The following is a 21,130-nucleotide window of genomic DNA, read 5'->3' as shown; positions in this document are numbered from 1 at the left end:
TGTTAATCAGGTTATTCTGGGTTATTTTTTTACCTGTTTTAATTATATATTTGAGATAGAAATGAAAATGCACACAAAAGTATCAAATGCAGCTTTATTAAACATTTTTGTTTTCATTGACATTATTATCAATATCGTAATAAAATTCCTCTAAAACAGGAGAACGCCGCTATGTTGTACCAATTGGAGACTTTTACAACTCTAAAATTCTGCATGTTCGACCATAGAACATGATGCCAGGAAAAAAAAATATATTTTCATATAATCATTTTCTTTTTCATAGTGTATAACTTCTATATTTACCTATAATAATAAAAAGGCACTTGGAAAAATTAAAATACTGACATAATATCTCACAAATGTGCAAAAAAACAGAACTTGGAACAGGCCTTGCGTGGCCTTAGTCTTATCATTAACCCTTTGTGCAACGCTGTAGCGTTTTCGGTCAGCGGCGCCCCTTTTACCCTGACCCGACTCGCTGACAGCTTTTTGCCCTGGATTTCAGCTCCACGTGTCTCAACGTGAAGTGTTAAAATCTGCAGGAGCGCGTACCACTTTTTCTTTTTATGCTATATGAAAAATAAGACTTTAGAATTCAGACATTTTAGCGACTCCGAATGACTTTTTACAATGACTTTGTTCCCAAAAACAACTGACGAATAACGCACTACGCTGAGAAAAGACGTGACAGCATCACCTTATCTACACTCGCTATAAAGGGGGGAGGGGGGCGGTTTATTACAGGCTGAGCTCAAAGGGTTAATGGATCGTACAGCTTATTTAATATTAAAGATGTGTGGACCCTGGAAGGATCCGTGTCAGTATCGTTCAGATTTCTGCGGCCACGCCGAGTCTCTGTCCCTGGCTTCGACCAGCAAGAGGAAGAGACAGACAGGGGAGGTGGAGGAGGAAGAGGAGAGCCGCAGCATCTGTGGGTTTCACTGTTGCCATGGAAACCGTGTCTAGCCTACTTAACACCTGTTTTGGTGACATCACACGCCAGGATTGTCCACTCAAAGAGCAAGAAATTCTTTTCAATTCAATACCCACCCAGACTCCAGAGACAGGCCAATGGTGTGTGTGTGTGTGTGTGTGTGTGTTTGGTGATTGGGGGGGGGGTCTCTGAGATAATAATGACTAACAAAATTACTGAGGCAGAAACACAGGTAGGCTGTGAATCCTGGTGGATCTGTGGGCAGCACAAACTCACGCACGGGGGTTTATACTTGTTTTGTTTGCTGTGAAAGTGGCCTTTTACTATCCCTGTCAAAAAAAAAAAAAAAAAGCTTTGTGGCCGGGAGGTGGGGGAGTTGAGCCTGTGGGTTTAATCTATAAAAAAAAAAAGAAAGAAAAAAACCCAGAGGGCAGCTAGAGTTCAGTGGCCTAGTTTTCTGCAGGCTGGTATGCCTCTGAGTGGCTGCCACATTGGGCACAGCACAGCACAGCGACTTCAGAGCTGAGAGGGCCGTTTGCCGGGGTAGGTGGCCAGATGGAGAGTGGCTGCGCTGCACAGCCATCCTCCACTGGCATACAGCCTCTGCTCTCATCTCTCCCCGTCCCTTGTCCATTCATTTATTCATTCAGCCAAGCCTTTCTCTTTGCTCTCACGCTCTCTCAGTGCTGCCCAACATTTCACAGATGTTTTCCTTTTTGTTGTTTTTTTGTTGTTTCGGATACTCTCTCAATAAAGACATCTTTTATGCTCACACTCCCTCAGTGTCACACACCGATGTGTTTGTCTTGGAGGAATGCACTGTCATTTGGTCTACCGGATGCTCAGATTAAACCACATGTCCCTCCTAAAGCAGTGGTTCCAACCTTTTGGCTTAAGACAAAAGGGATCAAATCTGCAGTTATGGCCTCGAAATCAGGGTTTCCAGGTTTCGGTAGAATCTGTAAAGTTTTGTAAGTGCTGCCTCTTGTTTGTTCTGCGTGAACATTGCGCACGTCTGTTGATAGAAAATCCACATTTTCAAGGACATTCATTTGAACCTAAACCTACCGAACAGATTACAGATCACTGTGTCTGCCACCTTGCCTTTTTGCACAGTGTATGGTCTTAGTCTTAATATATGTTCAGCAGATCCCCCAAACACTGATACCCTGCCTTAAACAAACTGTTTCATTTTAAGGTTACCCAGGAAAGGCATCCAAGGGGGAAGGAGTTAAGGAGTTTGTGGCACTGTATAGGAAGCCACACTCAGGACTTAACTCTCTCTGTGAGGTTACGCTCGGGAAAGGCAGTGTGTTAAAGTACATGATAACATACTACAATGGAAAAAATTGGCCATAGGTGTGAACAGTGGTCTGTCTCTCTGTTAGCCCTGTGACAGACTGGTGAGCTGTCCTTTTGCCCAGTAAAAGCTGGGATAAGCGCCAGCACCCCAACTAATCCTGAAGAGGATGGATGGGTGGATGACAACACTAGATGATAGAGATCACTTGAATTATTAAAATGATCCTGAGGGGCAAAAGAATCACACTGGATTCATTATTCTAGAAAGATTAAAGATTATTCACATATAGGTTTAATGGCAAAATAACGGGCTGGCTAACAGACTTAGTGTCATCCACTGATCTGCTGAAGCATTTTTAAAGTTTTTAAAAATTATTATCTGACCCTTCAGATTTATAATAATATCCCTTTTGTCTCCCAGATGTCAGATTGGGCACCACTGCTGCTGGAAAACCAACCAAAGCTCTCCCTCTCTTCGACTCTTCGACCTCTCGAAAGACTCATCCTCGACAGCAGAAAGCTGATTTGCAGAGCAGCCATGACAGAACACAAGAAGCATCTTCAACATTAGAAAAAATGTCTCGTCTGAACAACAGCAAAAAAAAAGAGAGAGAGAGAGAGAGAAAAAACACACAATAACTGAATGTATCGCCCCCTTGGATAAAGTGATGAAAAAAAAAAAAAGACAGCCAATGAAGCGGAAGGAGAGGGGAGAGATGGAGGAGTGAAGAGAGAGGAGGGCTGGGGTTTACGCCAGTCTCTTGAGGGAATGTTCCTTGTGTTATGATCCTCCTCTCCCGCTCCTCGACCTCTCTCTTCTGTGCACACAGCAATCAAAGTCAGTGTCACGGACAATTACTGAGCGACAGGCGTCTGGAACCCACAGCAGGAAAAAACCCGAACTGAGAGCAAAACAACTGATCAAAGAACCGTGTAACATTTCATAAGAACACACAAGGGATATAGTTTGTGATAAGTGCATGTCGACAGCTTTATCGAACCATGAGAAGAAGTTTCCCAGAAGTTAAATGAGTCTGTTTTTGTTGTTGTTTTGTTTTGTCCATTTTTGCCCCTTTGGACAGATTAAATTGAGGCAGTTTGCAATAGTGTGGCTTCATAGTCAGTCCAGCTGTATGTGGCACTGAGTGCATAACACTCCCCCAGCCCCCCCCAAACACACCTCCACCCCTCCTCTGTGGCACAATGCGAACATCCCGCTTGCAGTTTTCCAGGTACTTTTGGCACAGCGTGAAAACTTGTTGAACTCGGGACAAATATTCGACCGACGGCTCCGGGTTGGACCTCGACTGGACGACCACCTGTTTTTCACAGCTGGTTTTGGGTCGGGTTACTTAAAAAAAAAAAAAAAAATACAAGACAGTAGTGTTTATCGCCACAGTGGCCCTTTCATACGCAAACTGGCCGTGTTGATTCAATTACGGGAAAGCAGCTGGACAATCCACGAGAAAAAACAGTGCTAGTTCTGTAAAAGGCAAGCAGGATGTCGTGTGTGTCACGTCCTACCAGGAGGAGGGGGGGCGGGTGTCGGCTACACCACAGTGCCTTAAATCTCACTTGAAAAACAATTGGTGTTTGCCAGGTGATGTAACACCATTTGTCTATGTTATGTCCTCAGTTCGCTCTGTGCCCCTAAAAGCCCCTAGTCTGCACACCTCGTACACATTCTGGTGGACTAGGCTGGTCTGTGTTGGTCACCCTCTCCCCAAACTGGGGACAGATTGTCAATAGTTAGCAGCAGTTTTGAGGTTTCGATACTATAGCCAGTTGACGCTATTATACGCTGTGTTTAATGGTCTCGTCCCCCCACACATATACATTTGAGTTCACTTGCTTTGGTTTGGCAAGCTTGTCTGGATCATATTAATCACAGCACCCTGCGAGAAATAGGTCAAAACTTTAAAGTGATTTGAGAATCCCCCTATTTGCCTAAACGTGAGCGCGTCACTTATGTTGTGTGTGTGTTTGTGTGTGTGTGTGTGTATCTCACTGCGAAGCTGGAGGCACACTGTCAAAGTACAGTCTTATAAATACTTGTCAATGAAGGAGGACTTTTGTAAGAACACAGAGCACTAAGACTGTCACGTTAATGGTCCTTGTCCATAGAAACAGCAAACAGGAATGAGTAGAGTATAAAATAGGAGAGGAAAGAGGAGCCTGTTGTAAGGCCTTAAAAGTACATAGCCATACAAGTTTCCTGAACAGAGCATTTGGGCCTCAAGTTTAGTTTTTTGCCAACAATGTGATAGGCTTCCGTTGCAAGCTCATTCTTGTGAGGTGTAGTGTTTTCACTTGTTTTTGCTGATTGCCGATTTGATAAGTATGCTTTTATTCTTTAAGTGTCTCTATCCCAATGCATTGCCTGGATTTGATTGTGCAAGCCAATCCCTATCACCTTTGACTGCCCAGACCCTCACTATGGCATTGACCCTCCCATCCCGACCCCCTGAGCTCTTCTGGAATGTGTGTTAGTAAAATGTGTGTGTGTGGGTGTGGGTGTGTATCAGTTGACCACAGCTGGCTTGAGCACCACAGTGCCTGGGGGGATGACCACCCAGGACAAAGGATCATGAGACCCTCCTGTGGAGAGGTTCAGGGCCCCCCCAGTCACCTGATTCTCTGCCTCGTCTCCTTTGCCCTTCTTTGCATGGTGGTTCTGGGCCCCGCACTCGGATGCAGGCCCTAGAACCGGCACCATCGGCAGGCCCAGGGCCGAGGAGGGAAACGCGGGGGAGAGAAGATGGGACTTTGTGAGACCCAGCGGGGAGCCGTTGAAAGAGAGGATGGATGTTCCTCCCAAGCTGCCAGGAGGGGAGTTGGCACAGCCCAGTGTGCTGAGGTCCAGGGGCCGAGAACTGAGAGGGGACAGGGGCAGGCTTCCGCCGAGGCCCTGCAGAGCATGGCCTCCCAGGAGAGCAGCCGCTGCCCCTGGGATTATAATGTGGGCTCCGCTCACATAGGACAACTCTGAATCTTTCCCACCACCACTAGTAAGCCCCCCGCTCTGACTTCCCTTCAACAGGGAGCCCACTCCACCCGAGGAGCCCTGCTCCTGAGTCACAAAGTGGCCGTGGGCTTTGATGTGCTTGCGGAGAGAGCTGGGGTCTGTGTAGCGCTTCAAGCAGCCCACCATCTTGCAGTAGTAGGGCTTGTCCACATAGTGCGTGCGTGTGTGTTTGAAGCGGTCGCTGGAGTTGGAGTAGCGCTTGTTGCAACCCTCATACGGACAAATGTAGGGCTTTTCACCTGCAGGGGGAGAGATGATACAGATGTTTAGATTCATTTAGAAAATCTTAAAAATCTACTACACAAAAACAAAAGTCTTTGTAGGAATTAAGTAGAGACTTCATATGAAGGATTTCACAGCCTCAAGCTGAGTGTTTTTGCAGTCATCGTCTTAGTTTTTTGAAACCAAACAACTGTTATCTAATGACTCTCCAATCACAAGTCAGCCAGTACTCACTGGGCTCTGACCACTGACCTGTGTGTGAGCGGTTGTGTATCTTGAGATTCTCCAGGCGCGAGAAGCTCTTGTTGCAGGTGGGACAGCGATGGGGTTTCTCATTAGTGTGAGTCCGAATGTGGATGAGCATTTTGTACCTGCGGCACACACAAACCAAAAAAGCTTTAAATCTACTTCTCGCTTGTTGAATTTCCCCCCTCAGAGACAAAAAGAACTGTTTTCAACTCACCTAGCATTAAACCCTCTCCCTTTGCGAGCACAGCCCTCCCAGTGGCAGCAGTACCCAGAATCCTTCTCAGGTTTGACGTGGAAGTCGTTAACGTGGTCCACCAGGTCTTGCAGGGAGTCAAACAGCAGATGGCACTAAGGGAGGGAAAAGCATTTGAATATAATCTTGTGACAATGCAGTCGTTTTGATTTGATTCAAACTTCCCTGCATGGGGATCAGAAAAAGCTTTACCTTCTTCCAACGACAGGCCAGCTGTTCATCTGCTGAAAGATCTGGAGAGGATCTCTTGTCACTAGTCTGGCCAATGAACATAGACGATGGAAGGTGAAGTCCTGTCCCATGTCCTATTGGCACAAAGAACTGGAAGGCCTGTGAGATATGAGAATTCTGGTAAAAACAAACCAAAAAAAAAGAGGGAAAATAGCAACAGAGTTATTAAACTGCTGCACAAGCTTTACTGTAATTAAAAAAAAAGGTCAGTTTAAAGTTGTGCCGATCCCAGAAAAAATATCATAAAACCCAGAAAATGAAAGGATACATGTAAATAAAACTTAGCTGCCACTGTCCATAGTTATGATTGTATAAGGGTGAAACCTGTTTAGTACTAGCTGTTGCACTTCCAGCTTTAAAGCTGCGGAGTGCGCTGCACTTGAAAAACAGACTAGATTACAGGTGCTGATGGACGGACTGACTGACAAAGTGTTGCTTTTTATCAATGGAGTACTGAACTGCAGATTCATGTCCTTCCCTTCAAAAAAAATCCATTCCACTTTTCCTCTAGTAGTTTCCCGCTGTGCACTACAAAACCTCCCTACATCCCTGAGCTCGGCATGAGAGATGTAAGATTCGCTGGATCTCAGCTGGGGCTCAAAGATCTAATGCACCAGCTCACCCACACACACACACGCATACACACACAGTTTATCTTAGCTCGAGGAGAGAACGGGAAGGATGAAATGTTGCGTTTACAAAGAGCCGCACAGGTACAAGGAGATTTCAAGCGGAGCACAGACAGAGAAAAAGGGCGTACAGACAGATCACAGTCTTCAGTTGTGTTAGAATGCGCAGGTGACAAATTTCATAAAATGACGCCATTTCCCTGCACTGAGCTGCAGCTCTGTGTGCAGAAAGCGTGTGAGCTACTTTGTAAGATGTCTTATTTTTGGGTGTGATGTAAGATAGAGAGATAGTCTCCTATCTATGTCCACAGGGGATAAGTTAAGTGTGTGCGGTGGTGGGTTTAGGTTGGAGGGATGTGTGAGACTCAATAAGATGTGGGGCGACTGAATGGCCCCAGCCAGCATGCCTCAATTCAATTGCGTGGGAATTGAATTAGGCGGCGTGAGGTCTGCATGTCTTAAATCCGATTATAAATGTACACACCAACATCCATACACACACACACACATCATGCCAGCAGGGCCACTGAGTCCAAGTTGCACAGACAAAGGTATTTGTTGGGGACACAAGAGGTGTTTGATAAGACCTTACCCCCTCACTCTGCCACTCTGTCTCACACAGAGGCCTCCCACCCTTTCCATAGCCTGATTCCCTTATGTGAGTGTGACACAACCCGATGTTGTTCCTGATTTGCTGACCCTAGCAGGCTGACTCACTCCTAGCTGTCGACAGGAAAGTGTGCTCACTCACCGCTGCAGTGAGAGACGGTGTTTATTTTAACAACAACTTGGAGGTGAACGAAGAAAAGAGTATGAGAAAATGTGGATTTGGAGCACTTATATTTGCTTGTCAGAGTGTGTGTGTGTGTGTGTGCATTTGAGCTCTGATATACTCACGCTTGAAGGGATGTAGTTTCCGTTGGTCATTTCTGGAGAGCTTGGGGTGTGGCGGGAGGATGGAGACATGCTCAGGTCCACTGCAGGGGGGGTGGGAGTGTCTGTTCGATCATGAGGGACCACCTGCACACCTATGAAAACACAACACAGGGACACTAGCCTCAGTGTGTCCACTTAAACACAGACACAATTGTGTTGTGGTTTGTTATTACTCACCTGTGTGTGGAGATGCTGGTGAGGCAGGCTCTATGACTGCTGTCCCATCATCGGCCATGTGGAGCTGGCGAGCATGTTTGGGGTGCAGCGGTGAGAGAGGAGGATTGCGCGCCCCTCTGTCCTTCCCATTGGCCCTCCGAGGAAGCTTCAGGTCCAGAGGCTCGTCCAGCGACAGCATGATCGCAGACCTCCCTCCTGCAAGTGCGTGCAAGCTTGGCGTTAATATGCACCTGCAATACTGCGCACGTAAATGTTGTTGAAAGTATCTCCCTTTCCACGATCCCACTGGGTCAGAAATACCTTAAACATTGCCGAACTGACCACAATCATAAACTGAAACACTGAGTAAGCCAAAGAAAAATAAACACAGACACACACACACACACACTGAAGGCCCAGTGACCCCTCTTCTTTTTTTCTTCGACCTTTACTAACACTCATCCTGAGGAATGTCTACAATCCGATCCAGATGGTCACCCCCACCGCTAGCCTGACTTCTCTCCACCCCTTGGCCACCCTTTCGCTCCGTCACACCCCCCCCCCACCCCTGAGACCGTGCACCTTCAGACACCGTAGACCTTTGAGACCAAACCCTGAAGGTCTTTAAGTTCAGCTGTACCCACTGCATTTGTCTCCTCCCTCCTCTAAAAACATTGACCTCTGGACCCAGACTGAGGGCTGTGGGCACGACTCTTCTTCTAACTCTCATTCTGACTCAGGAACTGGACACCTCCATGAAGCCCATTGTTAAATTTATGAGTTCAAATCCTTAACAATAACTTCCTAAATAAAAAGTCACATTCTTTTGACTAAATGAATTAGGAATTCTATTGTGGTCCAGCCAGTTTTTACGGCTTCAGTTCATTTTCTGAATTTCTTGGTCTGCAGCAAGTTTGACTGGCCACAGGCAGGTGGTGTACAGTAAGGGACAAAGAGTTTATGTCCTAAGGAGACTAAGGTCATTCAACAGCTGTAAATCCCTGCTGTTTACCATACGGTGGTGGCCATTGCTCTGTTTTTTTTTGTTTTTTTGTTTTTTTGCTGTGGCCTACTGGGAAGAAAGTGTAGACAAACTTATCAAGAGCGCTGACTCTGTGGTCGGGTCTGGCTGTCGAAGCTGAAATCAGTTATGATAAACCCTGCACACCCACTCCAAACCCTGAGGTTGGTTTGGTCTTTATCATATTACTACAGTCATAGACTGAATGGAAGTGATGGACTTGTCCGCAAACATTGGCGAGCTACACTCTGAGCTGTACTGAAAGAGTAAATGGAGACCATTCGACCTCAAAGTCCAAGTTGCCCCTTATGAAACAAGCTGGCTGCTGCGCTGAGGCACAGCTTTTACTCTAGCAACACTTCTTTATTGCACTTTACCAAATTGTACTACCGCTCGGCTAGTAGTTAGCAACTATTTGCAGACATATATGAAAAACTACAGTAACTTTGGTAATCTGCTAACAACCAAAGCAATCACTAAGAAGTTTTTGGTACATTGCCCTCTTTGAATCTGATTTCCCCCACCGAGAGCAGGCAACCTCCAGGAACCACTGCTATCCAGTCAGGGAATACATATTTTTCACTAGTAACCGATGGTTGTATCACATCTATTATGTCTAACTGTCATCCATATGACGTCTGTGAGAAACGTCAGTACATCCCCATTTTATGATAAATGCTCAATTTTAGAGTTCCAAATGTGTTTTGGAGTATTTTTAATTCTACTGTTTCCTACTCGTTTGAGTGAGTGAAATTCTGGCAGTTTATTAGTATGTTATTTTGCATTAATTGGCAAAAATCTGTGTCACGCATACAGTCTATGGGAGGGATGTCAAACGGCTCGGGAAAATCTACATTTTATAGCTTTTCTAAGTGATAGAACTCCAGCATGGCCATTTATACTGCAATAAAGTGATTAATAATAAACAATTAAATGACAGAAAGTTCCTGTTTTTACACTATCTACTATAGAACGTGCTGAAAAAAGACTGTTTCTGTTAATTAATAAAAACTTTCAGTTTTATATTACAGGACAGTCTGGCCAATGAGCTTCTTCTTCTTTCTGTAATTGTCCACATTCATGTCTTAGAGTTTAAGCCCAAAGAGTCGTGCTCACAGATTTCTTTCCTTTCAGCAGCAGCATTTCTTTATCATGTAGAAAGACTGAGATGTTTTATTAAAATTGCACTTCTTTTTCTTTTATTAAGATATCTTGGGGATTAATTAAACTTGTTTACACTGACAGAATGGGGACTTTCTCATCCCTGGTCTACGGATTCAGTATGCTGACCAAGGTTGCTGGCATTAGCTGACAGCTGATAATCCCAGCCTGCCATGTAAATGTTTTCATGGCTATGGTGGCAGCTACAAAGCTAAAGTGACTATCATTTACATACAGTCTATGCCATACAGTTTTGAATGTTTAAGCCAAGATATCCTCTGAACATAAAGTCCTAGAATTCAGTGCTTCTCTACACAAACATCTACTCCATCTGTACAGTTGCATAGTTCTATAGTTTATTATTTTAAGTGTCTATAAAGTGTATACCATATGCACACAGATTCTTGCAGAAATACATGCTTGCTCACACATGCATACAAGCAATTGCTCAAACTGTAATTTCAAAAATTATCCATCTGTTCCCCCCTCTCCTTCGCACACATGCCGAGACACACTCATAGAAGGGATGGCTAGTCGTGAATGGTGGGCTTTCAGTGCAACTGGCTAGCGGCCACATGAGAAGCCCTTGTTTCTGGGAGGCATGGAGCAGGGAGGTCACCAGGTTCGCCATCCCAACGAGGGATTGCCACCAGCTCACACACACACACATACAGACACACAGCCAGGGGGTTGGGAGGGGTGTAAAGACTCAATCAGCCATAGATAAGAGGATGATCGTTCACACACGTACTGATGCAAACAGAAGAAGGCACTGTATGAGAACAAAATCATCGGTGAGATGAGCTGTGATGCATGAAGAGACACTCATTTTCCTCACATGCACATGAAGACACATCTTAGAACAATTCTTTGGGAAAAAAATCCCAAAGGCCAGCATCGGTGGGCAATTAAAATATTACCTCCTGTATGCACACTAATAATAAAAAAAACCCGACGATCATGCATTCATTAAAATTAGCTCTTCGTGTCCATTGTCCAGAGTATAGTGAACCACACAACCAATGAACACATGAAAAATGTGAAGCTGTTAAATGACTTGCATGTTGTAAAAGGTTCTTGGTTTAAAGAAATACTGGTGTCGCAATAAAACACAGAACCTGAGATTTTGTGTTTTAGTCCTTAACTGGCTGTATGCTTCTCGCTTCACCAGTGCAGACCTCCAAACGAGGAGATTCAGTTATTATTGTTTTCAATCACACGGTTATTGTAAATTATATGTTGACACATAATGAATGTTGCTAACAATAAAGGAGGGATTTTACTGGTAATTGCTGTCAAGTGGAGTTTGTTGTCATTAACTGTGAAAATAAACATTTAAAAATCTCATAGTGAATATGAGCATCTGCTGCAGTTAATACTACTCCCATTCTCTGCTGTACTGGGTGGCTATGACTAACTTGCTGTAACTCCTACCACACATGCTTGCCAAGAAATTTTTTTTGGCTTTATTGTTTGGCCAAAGTAGCAGAAAATCGCCTGTCATCCACTTTAAATGCGTAAAAGCCCTCACCCCGAGGCGCAGACCAGGAATCAGCTTAACCTTTCTATAAATCCTGCTCTCATCCACTGCAGGGACCCATCGGCATTATGATCCGTGCTATAAAATGCAATGAGGAATGGATATGGAACTTCTGAATCCATATAACATTGGCATAGAATTTAATTTGGCACCTGATGTCAAGCAGAGAGCTACTACCAGGGTCTCCACACACACACCACTGCTGGCTGCTCCTTGTGCATACCATTACACTAAACAGAATGTAATGATTTTGCAAATCTCATAAACATACTAAACATAAAACAACATAAAACATACTAAACATAAACATACTAAATATAAAATGTCTACACTGAGAAAATGCACCATTTAAAACATATGTCAGCTCATTTTGAATTTGATGGCAACAGCATACGTCAAAAAAAGTGCCAGGGGCAACAAAAGGCTGGAAAAGGAAGTGGTAGTAAAAAGAAACAGCTTGACTAATGTTTTAGAACTAATTATGTTTACTGGCAACAGGTTAGTAACATGATTGAATATAAAAACAGCATCTTAGAGAGACAAGAGTTTCTCAAAATAAATAATGCTGTCAAAAGATTCAGAAAATTTGGAGAAATCTCTGTGCGCAAGGGAAAAGACCAAAAATCTTCAGGCCTTGAGGCAATTCTGCATGATTCTGTCATGTAAATCATTGCATGGGCTCAAAAAAACTTCCAGAAGTTATTGTCTTTCAACACAGTTCACCGTACCCTGAACAAATGTAGGTTAGAGCTCTCTCGCGCAATGAAGAAGCCATATGTGAACCAGAAACACCGCTGTCTTCTCCGGGCCAAAGCTCATTTAAAATGGACTGAGCCAAAGTGGAAAACTGTTCTGTGGTCAGACGAAATTAAATTGAAAATTATTTTTGGAAAACATTGACCCTCTCTCTTCTGGCCAAGAGAGGGACCACCCGGCTTGAGATCAGCACTCAGTTCGAAAGCCCGCATCTGTGATGGTACTGAGTAGCATTTGCTCCAATGGAATTGGCAGCTTGTGCATCTGGAAAGGCACCATCAGTGCTGAAAGGTACATTCAGATTTTAAAGGAATACATTCTCCCATCCACACTACGTCTTTTTCAGGGAAGGCCTTGCATATTTCAGCAAAACCAGATACTGCAATTATTACAGCAGCATGGATTCATAGTGGCCTGTGTGCCGGACTGGCCTGCCCGCAGCCCAGACCTTTCACCAGCTGAAAACATCTGATGCATCATGAAATGAAAAAGCAGACCCAGGACTGTTGAGCAGCTAGAATCCTAAATCAGACAAGAAAAGGACGACATTCCTCTCCCAACAGTCCATCAGCTGGTTTCTTCAGCTCCCAGACATCCATAGCCTGTTGTTAAAAGAAGAGGGGATGCTACGCAGTGATAAACACGGACCATTGCCAACTTTTTTGAGATGTTGCGGTGACATCAAATTCAAAATAACCTCATATATTCTGTTTTTATTGATACATTAGACAATGTCCCAACTTTTTCATCACACACACACACACACACACACACACAAAATGGACTATGCAGTTCATTTTTTCCAATTTATTAAACACGCCTCTGCATCAGTCCCCAGCCCACTCAAACAACAGCTAGCCAAGAAAAGTGTTGTTTCCATGCATAACAAAGACTATTGTTTATATCATTCGTCCTGCTGCATGCTGAGAAAATGCCACTTTTGATTCTCCCAAAAGAGCTTTACTGTCCAGTCTTTTCTTGCTTTTAAATTCCAAATAAAAAAATAAGTGTTCAACATTAAGTTGTAGGTTGTTTTTTTTTACTTATTCGGGTTACATGTGTCCACTGAACTACAGCTTTAATTTCTTTGAGACGAATGAGAAAAAACATTATTTTAATCAGCAGCAAGCTGATAAAAAATAACTGACCAATGTCTGCACGTGTCATTTGTAGGCTTAAAGCTCCATTGGCTTTTATTCATTATCAGCCTGGGGCTATTATGTTCATTGCTATGAGTAAACGATAATACCTGAAGGCCTTATAAAAGAAAGGGGCCCCTAAGTAAACAATGTGACAAATATTTAAAACAAGATTTACCTAAAAGTTTCTTGGACTTCCTAATGACAGCAAGCTGTACAATAACTAAAAGCCTAGAGCAATCCATACCTCACTGATGTGATCCCAGAGGTGCTACACCTGCTTTGTATTCTTTAACCCAGACAGACAGGAGAAGTGTGGACATGCAGCAAAAGTGCAGCCCCCAGACAGTCAAATTGGGAAATTGGCTGCAGAGGGCATTTTCCCCCTACTTTACTACTCATTCATCAGGTTACTGGACTTGACAAGTACAACTCTTGATGAATGTGGTGAATTTCACCTCAACCTGCACTCGTGATTGTTTCTTAATGGAGAAATAGTAGAGTGGCTGGGAAGTGACTCACAGAGTGTGGATCTTGGACAATTTACGGGATCTTGACTCCACGCTCAGTCACTGAGGGGAGGGGGGGGGGCTTGTGGGAAAAATGAGACAGAGAAAGGGTGCCTAACAGAAAGAGTGATACTGAGGTGGAAAGAGTACGGTGCTCTGTGTGCACGTCTGTGTGATATGCGAGGATTTGTATAAAACCTAGTGGCGGATGGCTGTGAAGTTTGGGGAAGGGGTGTTGGCTGGCCCCCATGCAGACTTCCTCGCTCAGTCGTGGGGGTCAACAGTGTCTCTGAAAGGAGGCATTGTCCCTTTTTGGGCCTTCTCCTCTCGCTCTAGCAGAGTAAACACTGACTACAGCAGCTGAGCGGGAGAGAGAGCGGCGCAGAGGGATGACCGAGGGGGCCACAGCGAGGATATACGAGGGTGAGGAGGAAGTGGAGGAGGAAGCGTGCTAAAAAGGAGGCTTGTGCATGTGCTCTTTAACAACCCTTGTGACTTACTCCCCTGTATAACCCTTCCACCTGAGTCTTACTCTGCTGACCTTGCTTTGATAAAGTATGAGTATGTGTGTGTTCAGGGGTGAACCTGGGTCGAGACTGGAGGGTGTGAGAAAGACGGCACGGTTACTTATAGGGTGAAATAGTGCAAGGGGGCTTCAGGTCAAAGGAGGGCTATGTGTTTCAACACCCCTGTGCTCTGAGGCTAGGCTCACATGGATCATTGCTGACCCCACTCTGACCGACTGATCTTTACCCTAATCTGATCTGGGGAGGATTGCGTTTCAGCTCAGTCTGCTTGGTCTGATGGTGCAGATACGAGCGCCAATAAAAAGCATCAGAAAACATTATAATTGTGCAGTATAAGATGATTATTTTACAGTTTATAAAATCGCATTGTGCAATATTTTGTTTTTACAGTGTGGGTTTCACAGAGTGAGGGAATGTGTTTGTGTGTGCGTACACATTTTGTGAAACCCCCTCCGAGTTTGGCTGTAACTTAATCTCCCTCCTGCTGTGACCCTGGGAGGTGGTCTGTAGGAGGCAAGCCAGTTCTCCCCGGGGCTCTTTGCTCTCTTTTTTCTCTCCATTCTCTTATACACACACGCACACACACGCATGCACACGCACACACACACACACACACACACACACACACACACACACGTGAAGAGAAAACAGAGAGAGCAAAAAAGCATGATGGGAAAGACAGCTTCTAATGACCGATGGTGTTAACCTAACAAATACCATTTAAGCCAATGTTAAACTGGCAATAAATATATAAGTAATAACAATTAATTGAATAAATTAATTAATCAGAGACATCATTTACACACATTTAAAAATACTGTTATAAATATATTTGAGTGGATACAGCTTTATTTAAAACAATTTAATTCTTAATTAAAAAAAGATTTAACATTAACACGTATAAATAAAGTTTAGCCACCACGCATTTCTTGATACTTCCAAGTTTCCAGACTTTATTGTAGTTTTTTGAGTGGTCTTGAGGAATAGTTCTCCAGGCTTTCTGAAGCTCCTTTGAAGTTTTTCTTTTGTGCATTGGCTGCTTTTTCACTCATTTTCAGTTCAGTTCTTATATCTGACCAATTTCACTGACGTATGAATCCTTCAAGCATAAAAAAGGACCCAACTCAGGTGAAGAACCAGACAACTGAGCAGAGAATCAATTTTAAATTGTAGCAGCCTGTCACAAAAACACAAAATGCCAAATATAACACAGTTTCACAGGCATGATTTTTTTTAAAACAACCAAAAAGGTGATTCCCAAAGAGCTATTAGCCAAAATGTTGGCATACCCTTGGTGTGATGTGCAAAAAACAAACAAACAAAAAAACTATCTAGAGCAGATGAACAATATCTGAAAGTCATTTCCTTAAGAAACTGGAAAAAATGACCTGACACAGGACTTGAGAGATGCATCTGGTCCTTATTTGATTCAACTACTGTTCACTGAAGCCCCATCAGAAATGGTCTCAGTGGAAGACTCAAGAAGCCATTCTTAAGGAAGGGAAACAGGGAGGAAAGACTGAGGTGCCAAAACAAGAGCCATCTGCAAAACACGGTGAAGGCTCTGTCATAGTTTGGAGCTGCATTTCAGTCAGTGGTGTTGAGGATATTGGCAAAATTGGTGACATTATGAACCCAGAAAAGTACCATCAGATTTTGATCCACCATGCAATACCATCTGGAAAGCATCTGACTGGGAATATCTTTATTTTTTGCATGACAATGATCCCAAACACACTCCCAAGGCAGTAAAAGCGTACCTGGATTTAAAAGAAGAAGAATCACACACACACAATGGCTTCCCCAGAGCCTGGACCTCAACATTATTAAAGCAACGTGAGATCATCTTAGCAGAGAATGGAACAAAAGGCGGCCAACATCCAAAGAATGAATGTCCTTCAAGAAGCCTGGAGAACTATTCCTGTAAACGACTTAAAGAAATTACAATGAAGCTTGGCTGAGAGAGCTCAGGCTATTTTGAAGAATAAAGATGATCTTACCAAATACTGACTTTCAAACTCATTAGAACTATAAGCACAAATATACTGCATTTCCATGTATGTCCACTCAGAAATCCAAAAACTTTTTATAGCACAGTGTGGTTAAATCTCATTTTAAACAGAATAATTATGGGGTTACTGAGACCTAAGTGTGGACTTTCTGCCATCACAAAGCAAACACAACGGCTGCCTGGCACATTAATGAACTAAAGGTCAGTAACTCTCTTAGTAAATGTGTTTCTAGGTTTTCTGTGGTTTGGCGCTGATGTGTAGCGACCCACATCTGCAGCACCAGTCGTGTTGAGACCTGCAGGACTTTATGTCCAACAGGTGAGGGTGTGGTGTGACCTCTGACCCCTGTTCAACATCTGTGACCCAGGCCTAGAGGAAATAAACAATACCCTCACATTTTCAAGCAAACAAGGGCAGTACTCTAAACAACTGTGACTCCTATCTGCAGTTTTCCTCAAGAGTCAGATTTCCATGGATTCGTGTCAAAGGTGAGATCAATTCGAGAAGGTTGCGATGAAGGCGTTTTCGTTAATCATCAGCTGAGCCGCGTTAATGGCCGATGATTCGAATCTTTGCATTTAGAGACGCACGAAAAACAGACCCAAAAATGGTCACTCTTTCCCTCACACTTGTGTCATCGCTGACGTTTCTCGAAGTAATAACCGCGAGTGACCCCACCTCTGCTGACACATACACACCCAAGCCACAGCCCCCATTTACACCCCCTCGCCCCCCTCCCTCGTTTAAGCCCCTGATGGATCACTCAACACACAAACACACACACAGGAGAGGGTTTTTTTTCCTGCTTCTGTCCTCTTCAGCCAGCCACCTCCTCAAACAGGAAACCTCAGTTTCCACTCCTCTTCCTCCTCCTCTGGGCCCCATATTCCCCTTTTCTTTTTGTATTTATTTCTTCATTATTTCTTCTCTTACATTTATAGCTTTGTTACCCCTTTATGTTAATTTTCCACCTCCATTCTTATCACATTCCTCTCTGGTTGAATACTACACAAGAACCTGGTTTAAATGCTACAAAGATAGCCAATTTATTTCCTGTACTTAAACATTTTATTTTAAAAAAATATGTGTATAATAAGGATTTCAAAAAGTTTTGCCGGTGTCTCCAATTTTTCATACTTTTCCTTCAAACCTCTACCTCTTGTCTTTGACTCTACTGCAAAAAGGCACACAGGATCTTACACAAGATTATGTAATAGCAGCAAGCATGGAGCCACAAGGGAAGGGCTATTGAGGAAAAACTATTTTTGCTGGAGTCACAGTGGCTGGAATATAGAGGGGGGAAAAAAAGCACACATGTGTTAACATGCTTCAGGGAAGAATAAGCACAAAATTGCCACTTGCTCTTTTGAGGGTTTTAAAAAGACATTAGGCATATATCATCAACAAATAAAAGACACAGAAGAGATAAAAGGTGCCGAGAAAGAGGAAGAAAGAGGCCCGAGACACAACAGAGCAGAGGCGAAAAGAGCAAGGGAAAGAAAGAAGGAGAAAAGGAAGGGATAGATGGAGTGAAGGAGGGAGAGGGTGCAACAGGAAACTTCTCAGCGAGCTACTGATGGCCTCCAGCCAGAGCATTCAGACACTCAGGAATTCCAGGCAGAAGGCAGGGAGGGAGGGAAGGTGCCAGGAGGGAGGGAGGCACTGAACGAGGAGGGCGGGTCGCACTTGTGGTTTGTTGTCAAAAGGGGACTGCTACGACAGAAGGGGCGAGCACACACTTAAAGTGGTGTTTCTTGTGATGTAAAGCTTTTGGTTAGTAAAAGCATTTTTTTCTTTATCACTGAAGTGTAAACTTGACTTATAATTTCACTGTACAGCAGTTGCACAAAGTTGTGATCACTATAAAGAAATGCAATACCATCTATTGCATAAGTATTTTCTGCTCTTCACTGTTTTGCATCATAATAATTCTTATTTCTTTAGCATTACAGCTGTTGCTGAGACACCAAAGTTTTATAAACATTAATAATTTGGTTGCTTATTTAGCAATCCAACTGAGGTTGCAAAAGGGGAATGTGGCATATAAATCTGCCAAAGGCATACATGTAAAGCAAAAAAATATCTGTTAGAATAGATATAACAATAATAACCATTATTGGGAAATGGTGGCAGGGTGGTGCTTAGCATTGTTGCCTTAGAAGAAGGTTCTGGTTTGCGTCCAAGGTGGAGCCTTTCTCAGTCAAGTTTGGAGTTTATCCCCATCTCTGGGTTCTCTTCCAGTATTCTGCTTCCTCCCACAGTACAAAGACAAGCATTGGTTTGGGTTAACTAGTGATTTTAAATTGGCTGTAGGTGTAAATGGCCGTTTATCTCTGTCTGTGTTAGGCCTACAACCTGTCCAAGGGTGTAGCTTGTCTCTTACCTGCTCTCCCAGTTATTTGATCCCTTAGAGGAAACTACCAGGTATTTACGGTAGTTTCATGTTACAGACTTGCACTTTAGACCTGTAGGATATGCACTAATGATGTTTATATGCACTCATAATGCCTGGGGTAAATTTGGAAAGTGTGTTCTCACATAGTTTGTCCACTAGTGAGGTTTTGATGTCAATGTTTATAATCGCTCTAATCTCTGATTTATTCCCCATAGATGTACAGAATCTGTGGGATAACAGCAGCTTTATGGTTTCCATTTGTAGTCTGATTAGAATTGGTGTAATACATTTCATGGCTTATTCAGGCTGAAAGTCCGGTATAGAGGAAAAGTGGAGCACATTAGTGGGATTTTTTTTATTTCATTTCATGTATTTTTGAGGTAAATACTAGGACAGTGAAAGTGTAAGGTCTTGCCCCCTGACATCAGTTATCTGTTACTAGAAGCTATGGGTTGATGTGCTGTGTATGTTTAATTTGAACACACTCCACCAGGCTGCGTATCCAGCAGTAACAGCACCCAGACCAGACCTGACAACAAAGCAGCAATTCCACTTAGTCTGCCATATAGTGAGATTAGGCCTCGAATGATCTATAAAAAGCCATTTGACTGAGATTTCACAATATGTCTATAAGCCTTATGGCCCGCTAAACCAGGGATTATGGCAGTCTTGGTTAGGTGAGGAGTGATGAGAGTGGGTGAATAGATGGAAAGAGAATAGAGGAAGGTTAAAAAATCATATAGAACTGCTTTAATTTGCCAGTTACTCTTGTATCAGTGTCTCACAATAACATGTATGATATTGTTTGATCTATTAAGATGGAAAAAATAAAGGAAGAGGCAGGTAAAGCAGGAGACAACTGCTACATGTTGGCGCGAGGCTAGGAACCTTCCTACCCGGCTATAGTTTATGAGCTGTTGTATGACATGAACTGTACGTGACTGTGAGCCCACGTGTAGCAACATGTGTTTTGAGTCACTGGATTGTTTTTCTCCCACCTATTCCCCATTCACAATCAGATGGGCCACATAAGGTTTTAATTAACAGTTTAAATGTATATCGTAGCATCAGGACACCAATCAGTGGTAAAGAGCTAATCCCCCCCCCAACGAGGACATCTACTCTGGCTGTTTGATGAATGTTTAAGCGGTGAACCCATCCGACGCTAATGCTTAAGGCACTTCACACAGCGGTACCGTAGGCTTTGAAGAGCGGTGAGTAATCTTACAATAACGCGGGGCATTTCACAACATTTGGCATCTGGTGATGCACCAGTGGGGCAATAGCAACCAGTGAACTCAGCTCTACTGCCATCCGTGAGAAGAGAAGAGAAGAGAAGAGAAGAGAAGAGAAGAGAAGAGAAGAGAAGAGAAGAGAAGAGAAGAGAAGAGAAGAGAAGAGAAGAGAAGAGAAGAGAAGAGAAGAGAATATCTGATTGACATCCCCACCCAGGCTTACTTTGACCTCCACAGTAACTCTGCTGGGCCTGTCTCCCCTCTGCAGCCTACCGACTGCATTCCCTCCAGCCCTCACTCCTCATCTCTCATCTTTGCTCTCACATACTTCCACATAAACAAAACATGCCTCATCTCCATTCCCTCTTGACTTGCTCTTCACTTTTTACATCTATATACTCAGCGTCTGTCATCGCTCTCTCCTCTTCTTTTCCCTCTCCTTTGTTGACTTCTCTCACGACTCTTTATCTCTCTTTCCCTGCTGCACCCCCCCCCTTCAGTCCATTCCTGTGGCCGCTCCCCACAGGCAGTGATGCAATCCTCTGACTCCTGCGCGCAATCACAGGGTCTGGAGTTGGAGCACCAGCCAAGCAGGGGCGTCACCACACCACACTCAGTAGGAAAGCAACGGCAGAGGAAAGAAGGGAGGTGGGGAGACGAAAGAAAGGAAGGAATGAAGCCAATGAGAGAGGGAGTTAAAACAGCCCGACACTGTGTGAACGCTGGGTGATAGAAGAAGAAAAGAACAGCTATGATAAAAGTGAGCATTTATGTTTTCCAAAGCAAAAGTTTGGGTGATTTTTTGCTTGCGTGAGTTCAGCTGTGTATCCTCTTTCGAGCACACTAAATTCCATCTCTTGAAAGAACTTCTGAAATTATTCAATTGATCAAACATCAG

General features: G+C 43.6%; 1 protein-coding gene across 1 annotated transcript in view; it reads right to left on the bottom strand.

The window, feature by feature from the left end:
- Positions 1 to 80: 80 nt before the first annotated feature.
- Positions 81 to 21,130, bottom strand: part of glis2b (GLIS family zinc finger 2b) — a 28,887-nt gene continuing 7,837 nt past the window's right edge. Inside the window, exons 3-8 of the mRNA XM_019357905.2 lie at positions 7,959 to 8,153; positions 7,743 to 7,873; positions 6,178 to 6,333; positions 5,947 to 6,080; positions 5,736 to 5,854; positions 81 to 5,500 (exon numbers count right to left, since the gene is read on the bottom strand). Of these exons, the coding sequence (XP_019213450.1) occupies positions 4,758 to 5,500; positions 5,736 to 5,854; positions 5,947 to 6,080; positions 6,178 to 6,333; positions 7,743 to 7,873; positions 7,959 to 8,136 (1,461 nt within the window). The 5' untranslated portion in view covers positions 8,137 to 8,153 and the 3' untranslated portion in view covers positions 81 to 4,757. The remainder of the gene's footprint in view (positions 5,501 to 5,735; positions 5,855 to 5,946; positions 6,081 to 6,177; positions 6,334 to 7,742; positions 7,874 to 7,958; positions 8,154 to 21,130) is intronic.

The sequence above is a fragment of the Oreochromis niloticus genome, linkage group LG4 (assembly GCF_001858045.2).
Source record: "Oreochromis niloticus isolate F11D_XX linkage group LG4, O_niloticus_UMD_NMBU, whole genome shotgun sequence".
Taxonomy (NCBI): domain Eukaryota; kingdom Metazoa; phylum Chordata; class Actinopteri; order Cichliformes; family Cichlidae; genus Oreochromis; species Oreochromis niloticus.
This window is presented reverse-complemented; position numbering and strand designations above follow the sequence as displayed.